The sequence below is a fragment of the Malus sylvestris genome, chromosome 8 (assembly GCF_916048215.2).
Source record: "Malus sylvestris chromosome 8, drMalSylv7.2, whole genome shotgun sequence".
In the NCBI taxonomy this organism is placed as follows: Eukaryota; Viridiplantae; Streptophyta; class Magnoliopsida; order Rosales; family Rosaceae; genus Malus; species Malus sylvestris.
Window position 1 is genome coordinate 11,231,457 of NC_062267.1, and position 20,838 is coordinate 11,252,294.

The window sequence follows — 20,838 nt, forward strand, 5'->3', positions numbered from 1 at the left end:
ACCAACCCATTTTTCCAATACACTACAAAATTTCTCCTCTAGCAAAAACATGTGAGTACCGGTCCTCTTTTCACAACATAAAACAATGGTCCTTTTAGGTGACAATGTTAAAACTTCCGTCTGGTTGAAAGTTCTAATGTTGTTTACGCAAAGAATTTGAAAGTTCTAATGTTGTTTACGCACAGAAAAAATCATTGCTCCACATTATAAAAAATTCATGAACCAAAGCTTTAATTAGGTCAAAGTCTGGATACCATTACTCCAATTTCCTTTTCTCGGAATATGAAATAGTAGAAATTCGGAAAAATTAAAGAACAAAATCATTAAAATATGCCTGAAAATTTACATTACACGACAATATCGTCTTGACAAAGTACTAGGTTGGAGCTTTTTGTTACACATCTAAATTCTCTCCAATTATATAGAGAGAAAACCCTATTGTAGTAGCAGCTACGATGTACAACCTTTTGTGGTTGGGTATTTGAGTAAACAAAGGAACTATGTTTGTTTCCCTATCAAACTTTCTTTTCTTATTAGGATGCAACCAAGCTTCTCAGATTCATTCGTATAAAAACTGTGAATCTGAATCGCTCGGTTGTGGAAAATAATAAATGGATCTAATCGCATCTACGAAGGAGAAAATAAATAGCAGATTTAAACTTCCAGCTTAATACCCAATAAAGCATTACCATCGTCGGGACACAAGGACGACTCCAAGCCCTTCAAAATGTGAACCTGCATCACAAGGAAATGCAACTCATAAGTTCTGAACTTCACAATATTTTTCGATCCAGAACTTCGCAAACACAAAACTATAACATAAAAATGAGCAGTGCTTTTCACACTCTCGTTTTCTCCTACTGCACCCTTCCCTTAAGTCTCTTGATTCTCCTTTGGTTTATATTTAATCCAAATATTAGTTTATAGGGAGAGTGCAGGGGCGTAGAATAACAAAAGACAGAAATAAGCAACTAATGAAGAATCTTACTAACCACTTCTGGCTTTTCAAGAGAATCCTTTTAATCGCTTCTGGCTTTTCAAATTGCAAAAGTTGCAAGAAGCGCATGCAGTACAGCCCAATATAATATAATGCCAAGCCGTAAAACAGGTTTCCGCATTAGAGTCCGATCACAAGATACCCTGAAAGGTTGTGTACAAGACGATTTAGTTCTCACAAAATCTAGGTAAGTTTTAGATTGAAATATTACCCAGAAAAGAAAACAAGGACTGGATATGCTTACCAAAGGCCATCAACCATGTTAGCCACGGGTCTAGTAAATCTTGGAACAATTCTTGAAGTCGTGAGTGACTTGAAACCATGAACTACAGCCGAAGAAAACAAATGTTAAACCAGTAAGAAATGCCTTCAGTGACCATCTGACTTGGTATTGAAGGGCAAAGACCAGTAAAAGATGGCAGCAATTATATCAGCATAGGATTACCTTTATCATCCTCTTCATCTTCCAACCTACTACTGCTCCCAGAATCCATATCTATGGCAATTGCAACTTGGTCATTATTGCCCTTGCGCAAACTACGGACTTGAGGTGCAATGGAGGTCCCAGCTTTCGCCCAATTGTTTTTCTATTTAAAAAATCCACAAAATAAAGTTTTTAATGACATCACAATACTCTGACAAAGGGCAAGAGAATGTAAGGTGGTAAATAAATAAATAAACAAACATATAAACATCTCACCGCAGGCTCGACCTCAACAATTTCAGAGGTGCTGCTAGTTCCCCGACCAGAATCTTCCACACTGTCAAGCAAATTTAGCCGTGATTCCTTCTCATGTAAAGACTTCTCAAGAGTTTCTCCTTTGCGTGTTAATTCTTCTACCTTACTCCTTTCTGCTTGCAACAGTGTATCCTTGCTTTGAGCCACAGTTCGTAGATCCCCCAATTCTGAAATAACAGAATCAACCTTTTTCTTGAATATTTCCTTGTAGTCAGAAACTTGATCACTGTTCTGATCCCCATTGTGCAGCCCAACCAGAGCAATATTCATGTCAAACCATGTTAATAACTCATGGATCTCTTCTGAACTTCTCTTGTTGCTGGTTTGTGATGCAACAAGAACATCATTTGTGCACCTAGTGACCTCTTGCCTTAAGAAGGATATCTCATCATCCCGTTCTTGCAACTGTGATTGGAGCTTTTCCACCTCACCAAGGAGGCTTGCAGACAGATGATGTAGTTCATCAAACTTACTCACAGTGATGGAAAGCCTTTTCATAACCTTCCCGCGGGAAGTTTCAAGGTTCTCCAAATCTAAGTTCTTTTGTTCCACAACCTTTTCCAGTTCCTTAATCCTGGAAGTGCGACCTTGCATCTGCACCTCCTCCTCATCAAGTGCTTGCATTAGGTCCTCAATTTCTGCAATCACAAACAATTTTGATAATTGGTGATTATTTAATATAACCATTTCAAATTTCAATCAAATATAAAAACTATAGTAGACTCTAACTGACCTTGATCTTTAGCAGCAATCACATCAGTCAGTGATCTGACCCTCTCTTGTAACTCGGTAGAAGTAGCACGGCCATCTTCTAATTCATTCACTCTCTGCTCTAATAAGTTACGTTCACCCTTCATCACTTCTATCCGTTTCTCCAAATCATGCACCAAAGATTTTGAAGATTGAAGATCCGTTGAGTAACTTGTTGCAGCTGCTTCAGCTTGCTTGATTTGACTTACAAGCTCCATGCAAATCCTTTCCTTTTGAATGTCCTTCTCCTGAAGCTCTTTCTGCAACTTTGAAATGGTAATCTTCAACTCCTTTTGGCTACCTTCCACAATTTCCGTTGTCAGAGAACCAAAATCACTCACAGTTGACAATAGCCTGTCTGTCACACTCCTGACACATTCCTCAGAGCGAAACCGGTCTTCTCCACTAAATGAAAGTCCATCCTCAGAATAATTTGCTAATTTCAATCTCATCCCTTGTTCTCCAGCAGACCAACCATTTCCAACCAATTCAGCTTTTCTTCTGTCCATTTCCATAACTGAACCAGTGCATGCTTCAAAAAGCAAGGCAATATTTCGGCGCAAGAAAAGAAGCTCATTGTCCTTTTCCTTTTCAACTCTTTCCACATGCAACAAGTCTCTCTTCAAGGCTTCAAATGACTCATTTTTGGAAGTTAATTCTCCACGAACAATTGCCATTGATTTAGATACACTGCTAGCTTTTTCATGTAATGAAATTGAGTGTTCATCTAATTTTTCTTTAAGCACACCAATCTCCATCACGAGTTCTTGCAGATAATGCCTTACGTAAGTAAAGATTTCAATTATAAAACTGTCATCAAATTGGCCATGCATGTTGGAGTCTGACCAAGAATTTGTAGAAATAAAGTTCTCCTGAACAGGGAAGCCAAAATTAGAAGATGAGAAAAAAATGCACGAAACTTGATAAAAAAATAAAGATAATAAGAGAGAAGAATGCTTCACATCAAATTTAAAGACTATAATTGTCATTCAACATATAACAGTATAAGAATAAACAATTATGATATGAGAATAATAGTCATTAGTGATGATGATGATATTAACAGTAATGGTAATGACAAGACTAACTATAATCCAAAATTTGGATACCAAGTGACGTGACTGTATTTATCTTCATTCTTAATCCCACATACCGTCATACGAGTCCCAATTACTTTTAGCGTAGATAATGGCATTCCATCTGTCGCATCACTTGCTATCCAAAAAGTTGGAATTTATAAATAAAGCAGACCTATAAATAGACGAGAGAGAAGTACATATACATGAAACAATTCTTCAATAATCATTTTTCACTTAAGAGGTTTCATTTCTAGTTTAACCAGCTTACGACAGTCGATAAAGCATACATTTTCCAAGCAAAACCACTGCACTCGTCTGACTTTAAAATGAAGGTTATTTGAATTTTCGGGCATAGGGAAGGTACAACAGAATTCAAACAAAGGCATACAAAACAAAGGACCTATAATTGGTAGAAAATGGCCTTTGACAAGCCATATGGAATAGTACGAATATTTAAATACGGGCATATAAAACTGGAACAAATACTCAAGTGTGTGCACATAAAAAGGTACCTTGTCTGATTTGCTTGTGATGAATCCACTGCTTGTAGTGAAAGGGGGCACATCAACCACATAAGTAGCACTGCTTGATTTGAGGCAGGAATCAATACCAGACTCCAGGTTGTGCAAAAATACCAAGTCCTGGTGAAAAATACCAGCCAATAAACTACTAACATCATGAAACCCCTTCCTAAGTTGATCTACACCAGACTTTAGTCCTGAAAATTCAGAAAATTGGTGTTTTCTTTCCTCAGAGTGAGCAGTAGAAACCATTTCAAGACGTGAAAGAGCTTCGAGCTTGGCGGCCTCTGCAAGATCCCTTTCCTTGGAGATTATAGCAAGTTCACTCGCAGATTTTGCTAGTTCTTCCTGGAGACCATCATTTCTCTCTTGAACCTCATTCAGTTCTGCAAGGAGTAGGTCTGATGCTCTTTTTGATTTCCTAGCTTCTTGTTCTGAAGAAGCCATATTCGCACGCAAATCACAGCACATTTTCCCGATTTGTTCTAACTTAACAACTGGATCACCAGAATTATCATCCTCTGCAACATCAATGTTTCCTAGAATATTTATGATTAAGCTCAAAGTATTTCCTTTCTCCTGCAAATTGTTCTCAGCTTCTTTCAAACAATTCCGCAAGAATAAACTCTCAGACTCTAGGGCTTCTACCCTCCCTGGATAAGCAGACAAATCCCTGAACTTTTGTTCATATTCTGCAAGTTTACCTTCGCCTATCTTGGTCTCAGATCTCAAGCATTCCACCTCAGAATTGATCTCATCAATATTTTGTTTCAGACTGTCACGCTGTTGTACCAATTGCTTTCCTTTTCTAACTGCAACGTTTAACTTCTCTCTAACAGAAGCTGACTTCTGCTCCTCCTGATTAAGAAGCCCTTGCAACTCATTCACTTTTTTATCTAGCACTTCTAACTCACAAGCCAAAGACCGTTGCTTCTCCACATATCCATCTCTCTCCTCCTTCACATCCAAAATTTCACGTTGAACCTCCTCCAACTCTTTCTTCAAAGCAACTGTATCTGATTCAGCAGTATCAGGTGTACTTGCGCTTCTCGCTTCAACAACCATTGCTTCAGAATTTTCAGTATGAATACCATCGGCTGCAACCCCAAACACTGGTTTTTCTGAGGAAAGAGTTGCATAATTCTCTAAAAGCTTATTCAGTAACCCTTCGAAGCACTCAATGCTGCTTTCACCAGAATACTCTGAATTTGTTCCAGGATCCTGTAATGCATCAGTAACCAGACCCTGCAATCTTCTTATGTCATCTTCTAAGCTGAGAATTTGCTTCTCAATCCCACGCAGCTTGGCTACATTCTCCTGCAAATCAGAAACTTCCTCCTGCAGTTTTTCATTCTCAAGCTCAAACCCAGCTGCCTTGGCTGAAAGTTTATCATGATCATTGATCAGAAGCTCCAATCTTTGAGAAAGATTATTTCTCTCATCAATAAATGTTTGAAGGTCTTCCTCAAGGTCAGATGTTCTCCTTCTTGAGTCTTCCAAATCAGCAGTCAGCGTTACACAATGGCTCTCAAGGTTAACAACCTGCTGCTGGAGAGACATATTATCACCCTGCACCTCCGAAAGTTCTTTTCTTAACCACTCAATCCTATCCTCCGGCTCCAAGGACCGCAGATGCGATGGCATATCAATCCTGTCTAAAAGTTCCTCCCATCTCTGGACTAAGTTGTTCCTTTCCATTAAAGATTGCTCTAACATTTCATTCTGTTCAACCAACCCATAGAACTTACTTTGAAGTTCATCATATTTTCTTTTGAAATCATCACTGGAATCTGAACTTGGCTGTACATCATCTTTCCAGGAATCCATAACAACAAAACCAGCATCAGATGAACCTCCTCCAGCAGAACTCTTCTGATCTGAATCTGTCTGAGGAAAAGTATTACCAGTAACTGACCTGGCCAGCCAATCGATCTTTTCAATAATATCTCTCGAATGAAAATGCTCTGGCAGATCAAGGTCTTCTAAAATCTCTTCTATTCTCTGAAGGACAGAGTCTTTGAGAAGGAATGATTCTCTTAATGCAGTAGCAGAATTGCGAATGTATGAAAGCTCAGATTCCAGAGCTTCCACACGCTCACCAGCTTCTGAATATGCCTTGAGCTTTGTTTCAACCTCAAGAAGCCTGGAATCTTTCAATTGCAGCTCCTGTAAGAATCTTTCCAGTTCACTAGCTTTCTCTGCAAGGGACTGCTTGAGACCATCTCGCTGGACAATCAAGCCTTTCCCCTTGGAGACAGCAATGCTAAGCTTCTCTCTCAGGGAAGACACCCGCTGCTCCGATTGTTCAAGTTCATATAATTTCTCTTGTAACTCAGAACGAGCAACAAGAAGGGCTTCCTCAACCTGACGTAAACTTTCCCTGAGGACAATGGTTTCACTTTCAAGCTGAAAAAACGAGGCATTTAACTGCTGTATTTCTTCCTGCATTGAAGTAGATTCCATCACCTTGGATTGAAAACCTTCTTTAGATAAGCCTACCTGAGCATCAGCATCCTTGTACTTCTGAACAAGACACGATACCAATGATTCCAAGCGTGAAGCAAGCATTTTATCTGCTTGAAACTCAGCATTTTCCACTTCTAGCACACCTTCAATATCTTCTATTAACTTCTGAATAGCACTTGAATCCAGGCATCTTTGTTTCAATTCCTCAAATTCTTCTGTTCTAACCATCAACTCTGAATTTAGCTTCTTGTTAACAGATTGGAGTTGCAGTCCCTCACTCAGAAAATTCTCCAGCTGTTCTATGATGGTTTCATAAATACTATAATCCAGAGGATGAGGAAGCTTTTCATTTTTCAGGTTCATCTCACTTTCATCTATAGACCCATGCAAAACTCTAAGAAGTTTGCTAAGGTTGCTGTACAACTTGTGCAGCATATCACTGGCCAATTCATTCTTTACATGGAGATCGTCACATTTCTCATTCACTTCTTTATGTAAAATACATATAGCCTCACGGTCTGTTTGAGAGCTTTTAAGTTTTACCTTCAAATCTTCAATAACAGTGATGGCATCATAAACAGAAGCAACGAAATGACTTGTGTCCAAACAATCATGAGAAATTGGTGTAGTTGTGCTGAAACTCCCAATAGACTCACCAAGCTTTCCAATCGCTTCAACAACAGGAGCGAGAGTGGAATTCCAATGCTGCTCAAGTATCAAAACCCTCTCTGCCGCTTCCTTGTGAAAATTTTCTAACTGATCAGAGATCTGAGATACTATGTCATTTGAACTCAGATGTAAATCATGCAATTGACTCTGCAATTGATCAATTCTTGATTCATATCTATGTAGCTTTCTTCCAACTTCCAAGTTTTCAGCTTCGAGATTAGTAACTTTTAGTCTTAAGGACTCACAGAGAACCAAAAGCTCACTGTTCCTTGTTTCAATGCTGCCCCTATGTTGTTCTAAAGCTTCATATAGGACACAAAGCTCAATATTGGTAGCTTCCAATTTCTTGCTATGTTCCTCCAAGTCTTCATACTGATACTTCATCTCTCCGAATGTAGCATTAGCAGTTCTCCTACCATCTCGTTCCTCCTTGAGCAGTTCACTGGCATTTGCAGCATCCAGAAGCAACTGCTCAAATAATGCTCTCAAGTTTCCAGTTTGCTCTCTTACTGACGCAATTGAATCTGCTGGTGATTGATTGTCAGTTAGACCTCGTTCCTCCACATCATGTTCATCAAGGTGCACCTTTGACTCGAAGGCTTGAATCAGTTTTGAGACTGGAGGAGTGGAGACTTTATCACCTGACCTATTCAACAATTCTGAACGAGAGCAGATGCCTTCAATTTCCTGTACAAGTTTGTTCATCATTTTCTCTGCCTCTTCCATGCGTCCCTTTAGTGCTACAAACCCAACGGAATCATCAAAAACTTCCCTCCCAAGATTCAGAACTGGTGAACCTCCACCGCCATCAGATGAAGGTTTTTCCACCATAATAAAGGAGCCTTCACTATCTTCCATCCCAGGAACTTGGTGATATTTTTCATTTTCAATTTCATGCCTCCTGCTCCGCACTTCTGAAAGTTCAACTTGATCCCCATCTTCCCCAGCTTGGGATGCAATTTTGATTCCACTGGTATCAACCTCTTTCATCTTAGCTTTAAGTGTGTCCAGACTGCTAGTGAGAAAGATATTTTCTTCGGAGAGTTGTTCAAGGCGTGTCGTTGTTTCATTTAGGTCAACCACAAACCTCATATGTTCTTCATGTTCGGCAGATAACCGCTCTTGAAGAACAAGAATTTCGGAAGAAAATCTCTCAATCTCGTGGGCAGAATAATCCTTCTCCTCCTCGAGCTTCTTTCTCACCTCTGTAACCAAAACAAGGTTTCCATTCAATTTTTCATTTTTTACCTGCAAATCCAATGCTAAATTCTTACTGGCAGCCAATTCTATTGCAAGTTTCTCATTCTCATAGAAAAGATGATTCTTCTCTTCCTCAAGCTTCTTACTCTCCTCTGTAACCATAGAAAGGATTCCATTCAAGTTGCTATTTTCTACCTGCAAAGCCAATACTGTGTTCTTACTGTCAGCCACTTCTATAGCAAGTTTGTCATTCTCAGAGGAAAGATGCTCCTTCTCCTCCTCATACTTCTTTCTCTCTTCTGTTACAGAACTCAGACTCCCACTTAAGCTGGATATTTGATCCTGTAGAGCTTCCACAAAACTTTTTCCATCAACTAACTCTGCTGAAAGCTTCTCCTTCTCGTGAAGATAACAATCATTTTGCTCAACAAGTTTCTTTCTATCTTCATCCGACAAAACAATACTCCCATTTAATTTCTCATTTTCCACCTGTAAAGCTGCCACCAAAGACTTGCAGTCAGCTAACTCAGCTGACAGGATCAACAAATCCTGCTTCGACCTTTCCAGGCTGCTAAGCGACTCAGTTGCTCTAGCAGAAAATTCTTCTACCTCTGCCCTCGCAGTTTGAAGTTGGTCTTGGAGCTCCTCCTTCCCACTAGCAACAGCCTGGAGTTCACATCTGCACCCTGCAAGCTCTTCAGCAAGGCATTGGTTCTTCTCACGGACTTCATTTAGTGAAGCACGAAGAAGAGATGTTTCATCAAGTAACTGATCACGTTGGCAATCAAACTCCACTTGCATCTCAGACTGCTGCACAAGCTGCAAGTCACTGATATCTTTTGTCAAATGTGTGAGAACCAATTCTTCTTTAAGTTGCTCAAACAATTCCAGAAATCCATGTTCTGGCACAATCAAATTGGTAGTCCCCTGAGATGCACTAGAAACTGATTCAACTGACTTAATAAGAACCCTGAACTCTTCTTCACTAAGCCTCCTAACTACTTCTGTGAGCTGTGAGAGACTGATTGAGCTGGCATCCACAACAGGAGACGCAGTCCATCCTTTATCTGGAAGCACCATATTGGTTCCTGGAGGACTTTCAAGCCCACCCAATGGATGTTTCTGATGATGATCCTCCAGAAGGGCCCTATGTTCTTCCCCACCTTGCCCAAAACCAGATCCAAATTGCACCTCGGACTTTTCTTCAAAATAAGAGCCTGGAACATCTTCTGTTTCCTGCCGGTCATCCATAGCAGCACTAACAACCAAAGATCCATCTGCCTCAGGTAGAGCTAAAGCAAATACTGGGAGTCCATCAGACATGGTTGCACCAGTTGACAGAGATGATTCATCTGCCTTGCCAATCCGTTCACCCATGGACGACTCGAGATCAGGGAAAGTTTCAGCAGTTCTATCAATCTCAGACAGAGCTACACTTCTATCTCCTGCAAGTTCCACTTCTCGATCAGATACTTCATCCACTTTATCAGTTTGCTCATTTATGGAAGGTGCTTGGCTAGAGAAACTTTCAACACTTCTATCAAGCTCAGATGAAGAAATCTTGTCATCTCCTTTACGCCCCATTTCTGCTTCTTGATTACGATCACAATTTTTTGCATCCAAACCGTCAGCTGCCTGCATTGCCCCTACCCAGCAACAAATGAGATTCTAATTATACATCAAACCCATCAGTTTTCCTAACCTGCTCAATTAATTTCCGGAAGAATCCCAAAGTAATAGAAAGTTAAATAACAAAAGGAGAAGGGCACAACCTACATCTGTTACCTGATCTTCCCTCTCCTGCACCAAGGATGTATTAATACTCTCTGGCGAAGGCAAAGGCTCCTCATCTCTACCCTTTGTTTGATCAGTATTATCAACTGAAATAGGTTGCATGGACACATCAACCGGCATAGACATATTGGCATCTTTGGCTAGCCCTCCGGAATCCATGACATGTGAAGTGTCCAATGAACTAACTCTTGCCTCCTCAGCATCAGTGCCCACAGTACTCTCCCCCTCGTTCGTGGCGGAAAAGTTAACATCATGCTGACTGAATGCCACCTCCTGTGATGCTAACTCAGCATTTTTGTCAATCAAAGTTTCAACTGCATTTCCCTCATGTGTAATGGGAACTGCCGAGGGAGCAGCAGAAGCAACTTCAATGTCAGAAGCTGTAGAAATCTCCCCAGAATGTGACCCTGACGAGTTGATGTTTTCCAGATTAGCATCTACACGAGACTCAGTTTCTCCTTCAGGGGCCTGAGTCAACGCTGTAGGTTTAGTTGCACTAGAGACTGCATCAGCATCAGCTTCATGCTTCTCTGATTTACTAGACTTCTTTGTGGATTTTCCACTTCCACTGCCTTTACCATCTTTTTTCTGGCGAAACTGTTGAAGCTGCCGGCAGAAATACAAGATTATATATTAAGTTCCCACAGCTCATTTGCACTCTCCAGTTGATTACTAAGACATTGAGGAACAGAGCAGAAAATAGAGTAGCAAACCTATAGGCACGTACCATACAAAAAAGTTTTCCAAGTAAAAGGATACAGCTCAGACAAGTTACATTTTATCAGGAACCAAAAATTAGGTCACAAGACACATTGTCCAGAGGTCAGTGTACCTTTTTTCGTCCGGCTGAGAGCAGATCGGTACGGCTCTTGTTCTTGTCCATCCGATTCCGATCCACTCCGTTCTTGCTCCCCACTGTGACTCCACGCCAATCACCACAGCAACGTCTCACTCACCATATAATCCTTCCTATAAACCATTAAACACAACCACACCATTACATTGGATAGAACTACAAATACTCGTGCTGAATGGAACTACAAATGCTAGAAAATAACAGAAAATTTCAAATTTCAAAACTCGAAGTTTAGTGCTGATTTCCGGCAAATGAGGGCCACGCAAACACTAAACTAGGTTCAATTTCGATCACAACGACATTCTTATTCAATCTCATTTTCTCGGCAGCCAAACAGGATACAATATCATATGAAATCGGATTCGAAAAGATCCAGAACCTAATTCATTCACTCTCTAATCAAACAAATCTTAAAACAAGCAAATCAAAACGAAGAAAACAGTACGAATCATACAATATAAAACGAGTAGATTGGAAAACTGATAGGAAGATATCGTACCTGGATGTCGCGGCAGCTGGATCTGCAGGCCGTCGCGGTTGATACGATTGCTTCGGTGGTTGCGAATGAAGGTTTGCTTTTCAATGGCGCCCTCTCGGTTTCTCTATCGGCGTCACTATGTGTGTATACGGGTCGGTCCCCCGTTGTCCCTTGGATCTAACGCAACCTTCGTTTTCGTTTTGTGTCTCTGCTACGCCATGTGATTTGCCTGCGCAGGTGAAATGTCGATTTGGGAAGACAAGTGAAACGTCGCTGTTTTGGAGGTTTGGTTGGACTTGGGGCAACCGTTTCCTCTTTGTTGTTGAAAACCCAATACGCGACTTATTCCGAGCCTTAATAAATTGGTGGACCTTCCAATTTGCAAAATGTTTTAACTCCTGTGGCCCATTGGGCTCAAAAGTGTCTTTTTCAACGTACAACCATATTAAGTCGAAGATTCGAACTAAATCAAATAATAAGTTAATAATAACTTGGTATCAAATTTGTTATTTGTGAGGATCAAACTTAAGATTTCTCATCTATAAATACACAAAAATATTACTAAATAGTAGTGCTAATGACGGATATACGCATTGACTTTTACGTAATTTTATTTAGTTTTGATTGATTGCTCATGGAGCAGATCCATCACTTCAAGCTTAGACTTTAGGCTCTAATGCATAACTGTATCCTAAATAATCAAATTTTTGTCAGTAAATGAGATAGAAATAGAAGAAAATTGTGTATAACTGATGTCTTCTCAAGCTTTTGTGCTTTCGCTCTTACCTACAAAATTTATGTCCTATTTTCAGCTTGATTGTTTTGTAAAATAAAGAAACCATTTTAGTCAAGATATTGGAGTCCAGTGGTGAGGTGGGTGGGTAGAATTATGGATAGGAGAAATTTTTATGTTTACTCAAAATACATAGTACATAATGAGTTATAATCATGGTCTAAAATATCCATAATATCCCGATATTTCCATCGAAATTTCTATGTTTTTGGATTATCGATATTTTTTTGGACTACCGATATTTCCGATATCATCGATATTTTAGACCTTGCTAAGTCACTCATGTATCTTACCATGCAATGTATAAAGTGTAAAATATTGTACTAATTCATTATATATAAATGATTATGTGTTTAAACTTTTTTCAGTAACTACTACATATTTTCTACACTCACAATGTTTTCCAGCTCGCTATATAATCAACTTAAATCAGTTATATCTATCATGCAATGCATTTCTTTCCAATTTTTTGTGATAAACTAATAGATAATTGACTAAATAAACATCCTGCAAAGTTTCAATAAAAATTTCCAAGTTTTTCGTACAATTTCTGTGGTTTTTATTCAATTTAACGATATCGATAATATCCCTATATTACCATCGAAATTTCCATGTTTTTGGACTACCGATATTTCCGATATCATCGATATTTTATACCTTGGAACTTATAATATAAGTAGAAAACATGATTGATATGACCATTGTAATTTAAAAAATATCCATTTTGATCCTCTTAACAAACCAAATTCAGGTCGTGACCGGGCTCACAAGACCCACTCTAATGAAAAGTTTATATAAAGGTAATCAGAATCTAAAAACGAAATTGAACTCTCACTACATCACACTCTAGTGTTTACCGAATGTTGGGGAATCAAAAAGTTGGTGAGACCCATGCAAATCTAACTCCAAAATTTAGAGAAATTGGATTCCCTACATTAACCGGTATTTGGATTCCGGATTGCTAGGGAATCCAAAATGGATTTTTCCTTCTCATTATACCCTCACTTATTTGTAAAATTTCAAGATTTCCCTTTACATTAACCCCACACCACCAACTGCTGCCAATTTAATAATAATAATAATAATAATAATAACAATAACAAAATTGAAATTAAACTAAAATTTTAAATTTCAGTGTGTTTAATATTTGGCGAATAGAGGCATTTAACATTTTTTTTCTATTATACTTTAGTATATAAGATCATTTATTTAATTAAGAGCATTTTAGTAAGGCTTTTTCGCTAAACTGTTCCTGAAATTAAAATAACTCCTCACTTTGACCCTTAAGATTTGAAATCGATGAAATTGATCTCTGAGTTTGTTTACCATCAAACATTTTAGTGTTTTTATTTGAATTATTGACTAGTAAACGAGTAATAAGTCTCTAATGCTCCTTTAGGATTAAATGGCTGGAATCCGTATACGGCCGATGCAAGTCCAATGAAACAAAAGCCCAAACAGTCTTCATAACTAAAATGTTAGAAGACCGAGAGGCCTATCAATAAAGCGTTGTCTTTTGGTCGGAAGGCCTAAAATAAAGCATATGGATTATGGAGTGCTTATTTCCACTAATGAGGACCTACTTTCACAAAAATTATAATATGATGCTAGGAGAAAATTTTAAGTGTACTAGAAACACGACTCAGTACATCAAGTGTTATAATACAATTTATTGATTTTTTTTTCAAGTTTTTAACTAATTGTATTATTACACTTAATGTATCAGACAGTGTTTCTGACTCACTGAAAAATTTGTTCTGATCCAGAAATTTCAAGGCCTACCAAGATGCTAAGAATCATATATTATTTTATAATTTGCACGAAAATCAAACTTTATGTAATTTAATGTCCAATGTTGTGTGAACTAAAAGCCATATAAAAAAATAATGAAAACAAGCAACTAAGGATGTATTGACCTATAGTTAAATTATATAAAAACAAGTCACATTGCTAGTTGGATGATGCTTTGAAGTACTCCAAAAAATCCTTGTTATAATATTATTATCAAAGACAGCCCATTTTATTTGACTTTTTTTAAGATCTTAAAATTTTGGTATGGGGAATAAAAATATGGCACCATTAGGTGTGCTTATCTTCAAGTGTGAGGAGCATCAAATATTGAAAAGATAGGAATTTGGGTTTATTTATGTCCATACAAAATGTTTCTAGCAAAGAATCAAATCATGTGCGTATCAAGCATATCGACAAGGAAATAATTCTTTTTTATTTTGGTCGTCTTAAATTTATAGATTTAATATTTTTGTATGCAAAGTCAAATATGATATAATGGATTCGTATTGAGATTGAAGAGATTTTTGAGTTTTTTTTTAATACATCGATATTTTTATATTAGGGGGAATGAGAGTTTGGCTAAGTCACACAATGAATAACTTAATTTGGTGTCGAATTCGCTATTCACGAGATTCGAACCTAAGATCTCTCATTTCCAAGTAAAGAGATTTTGGAGTTAAAAGAGGGATTGACTCAGAGGTTGCTACAGTAGGCTGACTTCTAGCAAAAATTAACTGGTCATACTTCTCCTTCCAATTTGACAAAAGAAAAAACTACTCAACCTACATAAGTAAAAGTATAATAGAAAAAAGGCTTAAATGTCAAAATGGTCCATGTGTTATAGCCATATGACCAATTTAGTCCCCGTGTTTTGGATTTGACTAATTTAGTCATTGTGTTTATATTTGTTAGCCAATTAAAGATATTTCATTCAATATCTGTTAAAAAATTCAGAAGAAAGATTATAAGAGATATAATGTAACATCCCACATCGTCCATGGAAGTGGATCGTGTAAGCCTTATATGTATATTCTCATCTCTACCCAGCACAAGGCCTTTTGGGAGCTCATTGGCTTCGGGCTCCATCGAAACTCTGAAGTTAAGCGAGATCGCAGCGAGAGCAATCCTAGGATGGGTGACCCATTGGGAAGTTCTTATGTGAGTTCCTATAAACAAAACCGTGAGGGCGTGGTTGGAGCCCAAAGGGGACAATATCGTGCTACGGCGGAGTCGAACCCGGGATGTGGTGGGGGCCCGGGTCGAGATATGACAATTTGGTATCAGAGCCAATCCCTGGCTAGAAGTGTGCCGACGAGGACGTCGGGCCCCTAAGGGGGTGGATTGTAACATCCCACATTGCCTAGGGAAGTGGATCCTATAAGCTTTATATGTATATTCTTATCTCTACTTAACACGAGGCCTTTTAGGAGCTCATTGGCTTCGGGTTCCATCGAAACTCCGAAGTTAAGCGAGATCGTAGCAAGAGTAATCTCAGGATGGGTGACCCACTGGAAGTTCTTGTGTGAGTTCATAAAAACAAAACCGTGAAGGCATGGTCGGGGCCCAAAGCGAACAATATCGTGCTACGGCAAAGTCGAGCCGAGGATGTGGTGGGGGCCCGGGCCGGATGTATATTCCTATCTCTACCTAGGACGAGGCCTTTTGGGAGCTCATTGGCTTCAGGTTCCATTGGAACTCCGAAGTTAAGCGAGATCGCAATGAGAGTAATCTCAGGATGGGTGACCCACTAGGAAGTTCTTGTGTGAGTTCCTAGAAACAAAACCGTGAGGGCGTGGTGGGGACCCAAAACGGATAATATCATGCTAAGACGGAGTCGAGCCCAGGATGTGGTGGGGGCCCGAGCCGGGATGTGACAATTTGGTATCAGAGTCAATCCCTGACCTGAAGTGTGTCGACGAGGACGTCGAGCCTCTAAGGGGGATGGATTGTAACATCCCACATCGCACAGGGAAGTGGGTCTTGTAAGCCTTATATGTATATTCTCATCTCTACCTAACACAAGGCCTTTTAGGAGCTCATTGGCTTCGGGTTCCATCGGAACTCCAAAGTTAAGCGAGATCGCAACGAGAGCAATCCCAGGATGGGTGATCCACTGGGAAGTTCTTGTGTGAGCTCCTAGAAATAAAACCATGATGGTGTGGTCGGGGCCTAAAGCGGATAATATCGTGCTACGGCGGAGTCGCGCTCGGGATGTGGTGGGGGCCCGGGCCGGGATGTGACATATAATTATCCTTTCTCTATGGAAAAATGCAAATCAATAAAAATTAACACATATAAGAGGTAAAACTTCCAATCTGAAAAATGATTAAGATTGCGACATAGAAAAGATAGGGGGTAACTTTAGGGAGGAGGTCGGGGAGTTGGGAGGAAAATAATTTTTCTTTTAACTTTTAGTTTTATTTCATTTTAAAATATTTTAAATCAAATAAATAATTTTATAAATAAGTTTATAATAATTTTTAAATTTATTTTACATAAATTAGAAGGAAATTTCTTTAATTGGCTAACAAAAATAAACAAGGACCAAATTGGCCAAATTAAAAACACAGAAACTAAATTGACCCAATGACTAAAACACAACATTTAAGCTTAGAAAAAAAAACTAGGACTTACCAATTGATTAGTAAAGTTTTCTTACTAAAAAAAATGTTAGTAAGGCTTTAGGACTCATTTGAAAGTGCTTTTAAAATGGCTAAAAGTGTTTTTGGTGACAATGATTTGGATCCAATCTTTAATAAAAATGCAAGTGAATCTTAGAGAAACCTTGAAGTGTTTCTTGCAAAAAGCATCAATCATGTGCTTCTTGTAGGAATCTGTTTAAGTGTTTTTTGAACTTAAAAATATTTTTTCTGAAAAAGCGGTTTCAGTCATTTCAAAAACACTTCTAAACAAGACTTTATTAAATTTCTAATTGAAATATTTACATCTTCAGCCAAGATGCTAAAAAAACCTCCAATTTTTTTAATAAATGCTGCAGCTGAATTGAATGATATATATTTACCTTAAGGGGTGAGAATTTGTGTTAAACCACAAAATAACCAGTCCTAAGAAATTGATATTGTACTTGCCATTAATAAAATTCAAACTATGATATCTCACTTATAAGTAAAGAAAATATTATTAAACCGTAGTTATAAGTAGTCCTTCAAATGTTATTAGATACGTTCACAATAAATATTATAAAAATATAGCACATCACATTTATTTTTATTTATTTTCCACCAACATACATTGCAGTGGATCATAATTCAAGAAGGATGGTTATTAAGATTAGTATGATAAGATCAATATCTTAGAGGACCCTACATATTGGAGACCATATCACTCGTGATGAATTAAAAAAATATATACCCATCACATCGTTCTTTCTGGTATGAACCCTTGATATAGTAGAACACACTTTCTATAAATTATTTATGGCAACTGCACTCATTAGCAATAGGTAATTATTGTTTTAGTGAATAATAAAATTTGGGTGCATCTCTACATCGTAAATGAATTATTCAGCAATTGGCATTGAAATTAATTTTTTTATAAACTAATAAAAAGATATATAATGTTAATTTAGGATATGATTTTTTAACCAATCACGTCATGCCATGTGTCATTATCCAAAATTCTAAATTTTGTGGAAGAGTATGGTTTCTAAATTAGAGTATGGTTGGGTGCTTATAAGAAAAATAAAAAAAAAAAAGATTTCCATTTTTCTATATTTTCTTTCATTTTTAACAGTAATTTACTAAATTAATGTTGTCACAGCCCGTCCCGAATTATATTTTTATAGCATGAAATTACTATATTACCCTTGAACGTTTTGTGGGGTTGTGGGGTCTAAGCTTAGGATTTGGACCCATTTCTTTTATTCCTAAGTGTTTGGAACTTAAGTTATTTTCTTGTATTGGGGACCAATCCGGACCACACATACACTCATACACACACGTTGACTCTCTTTTTCTCCCCCCTCTCTCTCGGACTTCCTTCCATTTCCGTACAAGTGTACGGACGAACCTTGAACCTTCACTTCCATCCCCAGATCAAACATTTGGAGACCATTTTTAAGTTCCTTGCGAGCCCAGGAACCCATTGATACCGTTTTTAGAACGTGAAGACCTCATTTTCCCGAGAACCCAAGAACCCAGTTTTGGGTTAATGTTCATGCACTCGTGAATTTGAAGTTTTTAGGAGATTTTAAGCCGCTAGTGAGCTTTATGACATCTTCATGAAGCTCGGAGAAGAAAAATGAAGTGAATTGGACATTGGGAAGTCGAGTTTGACAAGTTTCAAGTTTGGCCGGAATATCGAGGTTCCTCCGGCGAAATCCCTTGGATTTCAAGGCTTGAAAGTGGTAAGGTTTTGTTCTTCTAGTCCTAAGCTTCATTTTGGTACAAATTTCATGGATTTTGGTGTAAAAATGAATAAGATATGAAGGTTTCTATATTTTCCAGTTTCCGGCGATCGCAGCAGCGCCGGCGAACTAAGGAAGACGAAGGAGAATATTCCGTCAAGTCTGACGGAATATTCTAACGGCGTTAGGTAACGTCGTTAACTTCTGTTAAGATTTAACAGAATATTCCTAACGGTAGTTAAGTTTCAATTAGGGTTTGGCCGGGCGTGGGGGCGCGTCTGGCCGTGCCTTGGCCTGTGCGTGAAGGTGCATGGGGTCATGAAAGTTTTTTCTAAAAATATGGGGATGTTCCTGAGGTTGAGTAGGTCATGGTGGTATATTCAAATACCCTATTTGAGCATTGTATGATAAGTTATTTCATAGTTTTGTGTATGTGCTTTAAATAACGTTTATTCAGTTATTTTGCATATAGGTGAGACCTATCTTGAGGATGAGCGCCATCAATCGAGGCTCGGGGGCTATGACCCTTCGACATATCAGTGAGTGGAGTTTTGGTTTTTCATATATACCTATATACTTGATATTTTTCCCAGAAAGTGAATTTGAATGATTATACGTTTTGAAATGCCATGCAAAGTATCTACCTATTTTATTTATGCATTAGTAGTTGCATATATTTATGATTGGTGCTACAGACGCATAGGTAAATGCCAGGTGAGTTCATAAATTAAAGATATGAGAGTGCTTCAGTTATGTGAGATATGATGTGATGTATTGAGAGCTCATAAACCTGCACCCTGGTGTTAGTGCTCCCGCCCAGAGTTAGGGCACAGTCCTTCATGTGATGTTCACTTCCCACACCATATGCTCACCTTGGATCCAAGTTAGGTGCACATGCTTGTCGTACAGACCACTTTAGGTGGTTCCGATTCGTAGGTGACCCGCGATCATTTGCACAGTCTTCACGTGATCGTAGCACTATAGCATATTTATTTTACACCTAGTCTTGTCGTACAAACCGCTTTAGGTGGTTTCGACTCGTGTGCAAGATTTAATTTGATATGGTTGAGATTGGTTATGAGCTATAGACTCAGCCATACAGATTAAGTTAGGGGGATTCGGTTGATATGATATCTGGCATTGATATATTTTAACTGGATTACTTATAGCATTTCTTTGGGATACTTTGGCATGGTATATTTCTATGGATTTTCATCCTGAGTATGATTTCTGATATAGTATATATATTATTTTTTTGGAAATTATACAGGTTTTACGGCGAGGGGTTAGAACTTTTGAGAAATGAAATGATTTTGAAAAGCTTTGTTTTTGCCCACTCACACTTTCTGTTTTGCGCCCCTCCAGGTTTTAGGTAGAAGTGTTTGGTGGATCACGAGGATTTCGACTAGGGTTCTAACAGAACATCATTAATGTAGGATCACCTTTAGGTGTTGTATAATTAGTATTTATCTTGTTTGACTGCACTTAGGATATTTATACTCTGATTGTGTATTTCACACTTAATCTCGCACTTGCACACCTATCTTATCTAGTATTCTAGTGGAGTTGGTTTTTATTTATTCGTAATTCCTTATATCTCTATTGCTTCCGCACTGTGCACATGGCTACGTCACCCTTACATGACGAACATCATGCCCTGATTCTGGTTGGGGTGTGTCAAATGTGGACCGTTAGATACAATTTTTCTATAATCATACAACCCAGGTTGTGCCTGGACCCATAATTTTTATTTTTTTATTTTTTTTATCTTTAAAAAGAATGGATTAATATGAATGGATTAATATGAACTGTTGGATTATAAGATAGTTAGAAGTCCAAAGGTCCACGTTATGCCGCGTATACAAGCTGTTGGATTAGACATTTATTTTTGTCAACATTTGAAGTCCAACAGTCCAGATTTTTTATTGGTGGATCCAACAGAAAGAAACAGGCCACATCGCCCCACCCTTAGTGTGCTGCAAGTTGGGCCACACCGACCTTTTTTGTCTGCCAACGTGTCACCCACACGTGTGTGTTGTGTTGACGCAAAAAATAAAAAATTTAAAATTTAAAATTTAAAATTAAAGCATGGCTAAAGTCAAATAACACTCGGGTGCACTCACTAGCATGGATTGTCGGATGGCTTGGTCTATAAAGCTTGGGCCCACATACTGCCTGACTTTTTGGAGTGAGTTGGAGATGGCTTTTTGGGTTTTGTGAGAATCAATATCGATTATCTAAAGTATATTGGTAAATTACACAAAACTACCTCTATTGGTCGTATTACAATTTCATACCTCATGTTTTAAACATTGCAGTATCATACATTTACTTATGAA

At 38.3% G+C, this 20,838-nt stretch overlaps 1 protein-coding gene across 8 annotated transcripts; it reads right to left on the minus strand.

The window, feature by feature from the left end:
• Nucleotides 1-307: 307 nt before the first annotated feature.
• LOC126631277 (trans-Golgi network-localized SYP41-interacting protein 1-like) lies at nucleotides 308-11,845 on the minus strand. Of its 8 annotated transcripts, none has more exons than XM_050301453.1 (10): nucleotides 11,571-11,845; nucleotides 11,048-11,184; nucleotides 10,207-10,821; nucleotides 4,078-10,056; nucleotides 2,470-3,358; nucleotides 1,698-2,374; nucleotides 1,443-1,584; nucleotides 1,242-1,323; nucleotides 993-1,140; nucleotides 308-735 (listed from the first exon to the last, which is right to left on the minus strand). In XM_050301453.1, the coding sequence occupies exons 2-9, from the start codon at nucleotides 11,096-11,098 to the stop codon at nucleotides 1,038-1,040; spliced, it is 8,538 nt and encodes a 2,845-aa protein (XP_050157410.1). In that variant the 5' UTR covers nucleotides 11,099-11,184; nucleotides 11,571-11,845; the 3' UTR covers nucleotides 308-735; nucleotides 993-1,037. The 8 variants fall into 8 exon arrangements, with proteins under 8 accessions (XP_050157410.1, XP_050157407.1, XP_050157409.1 ...); XM_050301450.1 differs by having other exon boundaries at nucleotides 4,078-10,089; XM_050301452.1 differs by having other exon boundaries at nucleotides 10,198-10,821.
• Nucleotides 11,846-20,838: the final 8,993 nt, after the last annotated feature.

Coding starts and splice junctions, on each gene's coding strand:
- LOC126631277 (XM_050301449.1), bottom strand. CDS start 11,098: ATGGACAAGAACAAGAGCCGTACCGATCTGCTCTCAGCCGGACGAAAA. Junction 10,090..10,197: donor GGGAAGATCAGGTAACAGAT/GTAGGTTGTGCC, acceptor ATGTATAATTAG/AATCTCATTTGTTGCTGGGT. Junction 1,141..1,241: donor AACATGGTTGATGGCCTTTG/GTAAGCATATCC, acceptor ACAACCTTTCAG/GGTATCTTGTGATCGGACTC.